This window comes from Amborella trichopoda, chromosome 7 (genome assembly GCF_054954075.1).
Source record: "Amborella trichopoda isolate Santa Cruz 75 chromosome 7, AtrichopodaSantaCruz75HAP2 v2.0, whole genome shotgun sequence".
Taxonomy (NCBI): domain Eukaryota; kingdom Viridiplantae; phylum Streptophyta; class Magnoliopsida; order Amborellales; family Amborellaceae; genus Amborella; species Amborella trichopoda.
This window is the reverse complement of record NC_142342.1, coordinates 8932602-8938921: the sequence shown is the minus strand read 5'-3', so window position 1 is coordinate 8938921 and position 6320 is coordinate 8932602. Positions and strand designations below refer to the sequence as shown.

The window sequence follows — 6320 nt, the reverse complement described above, 5'->3', positions numbered from 1 at the left end:
ACAATTTATTGATTATCCTATTTTTTAAGAATACACACCTAAAATTTCAAGTTATTTGGATTTATATAAAAAAAATTAAAATTCAAATACGAAATAAGGTCGTGACCGTCAGATCGGTCCAGATTCAATCTAGATCGTTGGGCTCATATGTTTATATGAGCTAGTGGGCTAATCTCAGCAGTTTCTTATATGGAAAATGCTATATATATATATATATATATATATATATATATATATATATATATATATACTACAAAATGCCTATGGGCAAAAATGGATAATGATTTCGCTTACCCTCATCACCATCCAAACTTCATCATATAGTCACAGTTGTCCGGTAGTATTTCAATTTTTGTTTTTTTTTACTGATTGGAATGATCCGAAATTTGGAGCGTGTGTACATCTTAGTGAAGTACACCTAATAAAATTAAAAAAATAATAATTTGTAAAATATAAATGATTAAAATACCCCCATAAATTCCAAATTTCAAGTAATTTGAATTTATAGAAAAATAAAATAAATTTAAATACTACCGGACAACTGTGATCGTACGATGAAGTTTAGATGGTGATGAGGGTAGGCGAAATCACTATTCATTTTTGCCTATAGGTGTTGGGAAGAGTTTTCAATGCATATATATATATATATATATATATATATATCGAGAGAGAGAGAGAGAGAGAGAGTACGGATTCTATAAGGTTGCAACCTTAAATAATCCAATTAATGTGCATCTCCAAATTTTATCATAACGTGCAATTTTTGTATAAAAAATTCTTAGGATTATCTGAAAATCTATTTTTATATTTATTATAAAAATTTAAACTCCAAAAATGATTAAAATCTAGTAGATCTATAAATATATGAAAATCTTGAAAATAAATAGTCTAGATAATGTGTTGCAAGACGGCTTTTTTTTAGATTCAAAATCTTTTGTTGTTTTCATATCCATACATCTCTATATTAAAGTATATAGTAAGATGATTAATTAGAAGGTTTTTCAACATTAAAAGAACCTTTACTGATAGATTTTTAAGGTACATATGTAATTCTACATTTTAAAGTTGCAACCTTATATAAACTTTTTCTCTATATGAGTTTGTCTAGAGTTAACAACCCTTCAAAATACAAAGCTTTTTGGCTGTTATGGGTGTATTTATCACAACAATAGTTATTTTTTTATTAAAAAATGATTTAAATAGATAACTTTATCATCAAAGGTAAATTTAAAATTTTTATAAAAGTACAATAGCATTTTAGAAGTTGGTGTTATGAAATTTTATTTATAGAGTGCTTTCATCCTTTAGTTAAAATTTCAACTTTACCTCTTATAGAGATGTTATAGAGAGGATAAAAATATCCTTTGTCTTATAGTAATATTTACAAAATTGCCCTCCAAAAGTAATTTTGTTTAAAAAATAGACTACAAAATTAATAAATCCACCCCTCACAACTCTCTCTATCCTTTGTGATATGAAGGGTTGTGAAGTTTAGATTATCCCTATATATATATATATGAAAAACTCTACGCAATGTCTATAGGAGAAAATAAACAATGATTTCGTCTACCCTTATCACCGTCCAAAGTTCATCGCACGGTCACGATTGTCCTGTAGTATTTCATTTTTCATTTTTTTTTTCTACAAATCAGAATGACCTGAAATTTGGAACGTATATTCATCAAAAATAGGGGAAATCTTTGAAAATTATAAAAAACTATTTTAGATGAAAAAAATATTTTGATCAATTTTTTTTTCACGAATAATTTTTTTTATATTTTTATTAGATGCGCCTCAGTAAGATATACATACCCTCTAAATTTCAAGTCATTCCAATTTGTAGAAAAAAAATGAAAAATAAAACACCACCGAACAATCGTGACCACACGAAAATATTTAGACGGTGATAAAAATAGACGAAATCACTATTCATTTTCGCCTATAAGCATTGGCAAAACTTTTCCATATATATATATATATATACACAATAAGAAGGAACTACCAATGCCTATGAGAAAAAATGAACGATGTTAGTTTTGGACGACGTGGGAAAATCAACCACACCGAACATATTATATATGTTACAGTCAAGTTTTAATACGAAAAGCACGAAAAACCGCAACAGTCCTCTCTATGAGAGCCATTACGACTTTTCAGGCTAAGCTACAATGAGAGCGGTTGTGAGGCGAAACACTATTCATTTCACCCCAACTGGGTTTTGAAGACTGTTCCACGGAAAGTTTCTTACCTTTCAAAAGCCAAACTCTTACTAAAAAAGTACATGAAATCAATGAATGGGAAGGAGAGCAAATGTGGGGAACACAAACGGATTTATTAAAAAATAAATAAACTCTCTTACATCAAATTTCTCCAAAACTTTAAACAGGGCATAGACTGTAATCCTCTACCATAAAGAATTTCTGAAGAATCTATGGCCACATATATACATGTTTTAGTCACCACTCCCCAGTGCCCAACCTCCCCTCCAAAGGAATTCCTCCAAATAGCAGCCAATGTCCTCTCTCCCTCTATCTCTCTCAAAAGAATTTCTGAACCAGGCAAAACATACCAAATCAAAAATTCCTACCTCCCCACCTTCCTACCCACACCCCTCTTCTTCAGCAAGATCTTAGAACTTGGTACATAAGAAATCCACAGCAAAGGCACCAATGCAGCGAAAAACTGTAGCCCAATGGCAACAGGCAAGCTTCCATAACCATTTGAAGAGACACCCATGAATGAAGCAAGAACAACCCCAACATACCCACTAAATATCGAGGCCAGACAGAGAGCTGACATGAAAAAGGCCAGCAACGAACCTTCAAGACCTAACGGACACTGGTTCGCTAAAAACACAGTGAAAGGCAGAATTTTGAACTGAGAAATTGCTTCCCCAAGTGCCGAAATCCACAAAACATGCGCCTCATTTGAGATCCCCAATCTTAGATTGAGCTGTTTCACTAGAACCAGGTCAAAGAGAAAAGAAGCTGCATATAGAATTTGAACTGCAAAAACCAGTCCTCTCACAGGAACTCCCCTTAGAAATTGGTTATATAAAACAGTCATGGTAAGCACTAAAGCCTGACCTATAACTTTTGATAGGCCAATTTTGGAAGCACCCACCTTGAGGTATTCGGTTTGGAAATAGAAGAGGGTGCCTGAGAGAATGGGCACAATTGCAGTGGAAGCAACAGCCCAAGAAAGAGGGCGGGATATGCTCGGGTCTTTTATGGCCCTCTTAAGGTCAGAGAATTGCTTTTTGATGGTTTCTGACATTGGGTTTTTGATTAGGGTGAGAGTAGCATTTGGAACTGGGTGAACTGGGTGCTTTTCTACAGTTTTCAGGAAAGGTTTCTCTAGTATAGAGAGACTTTGAGGCAGTTCAGTTTTTGTGATTTTTGGGATGGGTTCTGTGAGGAGAGAAAGAATAGGGGTTGAAGAGGGTTGGTTCTCTGTGATTTTTGAGATTGGTTGTTTCAGGAGAGGCACACTGGGGCCAGGAGATGGGAGGTTGAGGGATCTCTCATCAGTGGTGGAGGAGACAAAGAGTTGTAGCAAAAGAAGGAAGACAAAGTTGAGGAACATGACTGTAGGTCTAGTTTTTTCTAGGATTATTCCTCCCCATAAATTGCCCATAATCCCTCCTAAAGCAAGGGCCATAAATGCGAGGGATTGGAGCACACCAGAGGATGATTGGATTTTGCATTTTTTGCTACATTCTGCAAGGAGAGCATCACTCGCTACTTCTGTAATGGACGCACCAAGGTTACTTAGAAGGATTAAAGCCATTAAAGCTGATATGTTTAGTCTTGAAAATGGCAAGAGAGCTATGCTTCCCCACGAAAATGCCTGCAAAAGAACTGGAGATTTTACTTGTTTCAGGACACTTGTATTGGTTTGGATATTCTCAAAGCCATAGAAATTCAGAAATTCCAATCAAATTGAGTATAACTGAGGTAGCAAGTTACTGATTAAAAGATTGAAAAAGTGACCTCAATAAGTGCCGCATAAGTTCAAAAGAACAAGAAATTAACATCTAAAGTTCAGGGAAAAAGAAAGAGGAGTGGCGTCTAACAAAACTCATGTTTGTTACTGCAAAAAACATAAGTCTGCTATTCATTCTAGCCAAAGAAAACAACAGACTTTTTACCTACAGACTTGAATCTTTGCATTTGATAATAGAGAGCAGCACAAAATAGGACAGCATTTATAAGTAAAGTTCTCCAGCAATTAAATATTACAATTAATAAATATATGTAAATTCCCTCCATAAGATGGTAAATCGGAGCTCAAACAAGAATCATATTCGAATGTATAAATTCCCTCACTCATCTTTGCATACAATGATCTCCATGACATTAACCAGTATGTAGCCATGTATACATAACTTCCAGGAAAGTAAATGAATTAACAAGAGAACATGGCATATGAAATAAAATTTTATTTCTATATAAAAATTCAACTAGTGTAGACTGCAGAAAAATGATCAATAATGAAAATAAATTTTTTAAAACTCAGGTGCATCCACTCTGTCTACCTACAGTTACTCAGACTAGGCAAGGTGTGCGGACTCCAAGCAGGAATCAGCTAAACTCAGCTGATTCAGATTCATGCTTTAGTGTACAGACTAGGCTGAGAATGATGGACTCGGCCGAGTCTGTACAGACAATGCGACTCGGGTCAAGCCTTGTTTTCTAACATCATTGATGATGGTAATTATAGCAATGAAATTTTCTATAAATATAGAAAATGATTCATTGATAGTTATTGATAGCTTACTAATTGAATGAGAAGAAATATGAAAAAGAAAGGCAAAGAAATGCAAATAGCATTTCAATTAATTTTGCACAATATACAATTCAAAAAATAACTGATGAAAAACACGAATTCAAGAAAACAGGTATTGTTACTGATAAAAAGAAAATCAAGGAAACAGGATAATAGACAAAAATGAATAAATTAAATAAAAAAGAAGAAGAAAGGGTCATGATATTAAGAGAATCATTCACCAATTGAGGTGCTTCCAACCACTATCAACCCAACTAAAAGCCACAACATTCATGGAAATCAATACGAGGGAGAGAGATAAAGTATTTCTTCACATGTCAACTAATTTCAGAGCTTGCAGACCTAGTTGTAAATTCATATTTCCATCAACTAACAAGCAATAGAGAGAGAGTGAGAGAGAGAGAGCGAGAGAGATTATTCAGAAGAGAGAACAAAAAAGAAGAGAGAAAGATGCGAAAGACTAACCTCCTAGAGAGATATAGGGCAGACGATGCGCATCTCCAATATATACAGAATCAGTGACAAGGCCATAGATGGGCTTGGCCACCATGGGCAAGTTAGCTGAATACTGAACCAGTTGAAGAGTTGCAAGGTCCACACCCAACCCATCTTTGAAGTAAAAATTCAGAGCAAGCCATGGAAAACACCTAAACCCCTGAACCCAATAACTTAACCCACTCATAACCACCATTTCCAATCCATAAACTTCTGCAAGATCCAAGAACCAGTTCTTTCTGTAAGGGACATATTTGGTCAGGGGTGGTAAAGATGTGGTGGATTGTCCGCTGAGGTTTATGCGGGGTTTAAGGGGTTTCCCTGAGTTGTTTTGCAGAGAGAGAATGTGGGTGTTGGAGTCTTTGGGGTGGTTGCTATTGGGGTTGGTCTTGTTTTGTAGAGAGAGAAAGTGTGTCTTGGTGTTTTTGGGGTTGCGTACAGAGGAAGAGATTTGCAGAGTGAGGTGTTTGAAAAATAGAGGTCTGGGAGGGGTGACGGTGAGTACAGGGAGAGAGGAATGATGGATGTGGAGTTTTGGAGAGAGAATCATGGCTGCTGCATTGACAGAGTTGCAGGATTTCGTAAAGTGCTAGGATACAGGGGAGAGAGAGAGCCTCCCCAAACCTATGAGTCCTGTTAGAGAGAGAAAGTAACGATTTTCCAAACTTTTAGAGAGAGAAAGGAAGGCGGGGAGAAAGCGACTCTCTCCACTGAGCAAGAAACGCATTAATGAAAGGGTGCGGTTTGTATACGGGCGAGGCTCTAAACAATCAAAGTAGGGCGCGCTTTTAAAATGGCGCCGAGAATTGTGGTTTCGGAAATATTTATGACAGTATTTTTATTTCTAATTATAAAATTTAAAACTTAAAAAATAATGTAGGTAAAATAGATCTATAAAAATTTAAAAATCTAATCTTTATGACAGTTTTAAAATATACTTTTATTTTTAATTATAAAATTTGAAGCTTTAAAAATAATGTAGATAAAATAAATCTATAAAAATTTGAAAATCTTAAAAATTGATGATCTATAAAATA

General features: G+C 34.8%; 1 protein-coding gene across 1 annotated transcript; it reads right to left on the bottom strand.

The window, feature by feature from the left end:
• Positions 1-2311: 2311 nt before the first annotated feature.
• On the bottom strand, positions 2312-6047 carry LOC18444126 (putative folate-biopterin transporter 9, chloroplastic). Its single transcript, XM_020673449.2, has 2 exons — positions 5254-6047; positions 2312-3860 (listed from the first exon to the last, which is right to left on the bottom strand). Exons 1-2 carry the CDS (start codon positions 5831-5833, stop codon positions 2584-2586), a joined length of 1857 nt encoding a protein of 618 aa, XP_020529108.1. The 5' UTR covers positions 5834-6047; the 3' UTR covers positions 2312-2583.
• Positions 6048-6320: the final 273 nt, after the last annotated feature.

Coding starts and splice junctions, on each gene's coding strand:
- LOC18444126 (XM_020673449.2), bottom strand. CDS start 5,833: ATGATTCTCTCTCCAAAACTCCACATCCATCATTCCTCTCTCCCTGTA. Junction 3,861..5,253: donor GCCCTATATCTCTCTAGGAG/GTTAGTCTTTCG, acceptor TAAAATCTCCAG/TTCTTTTGCAGGCATTTTCG.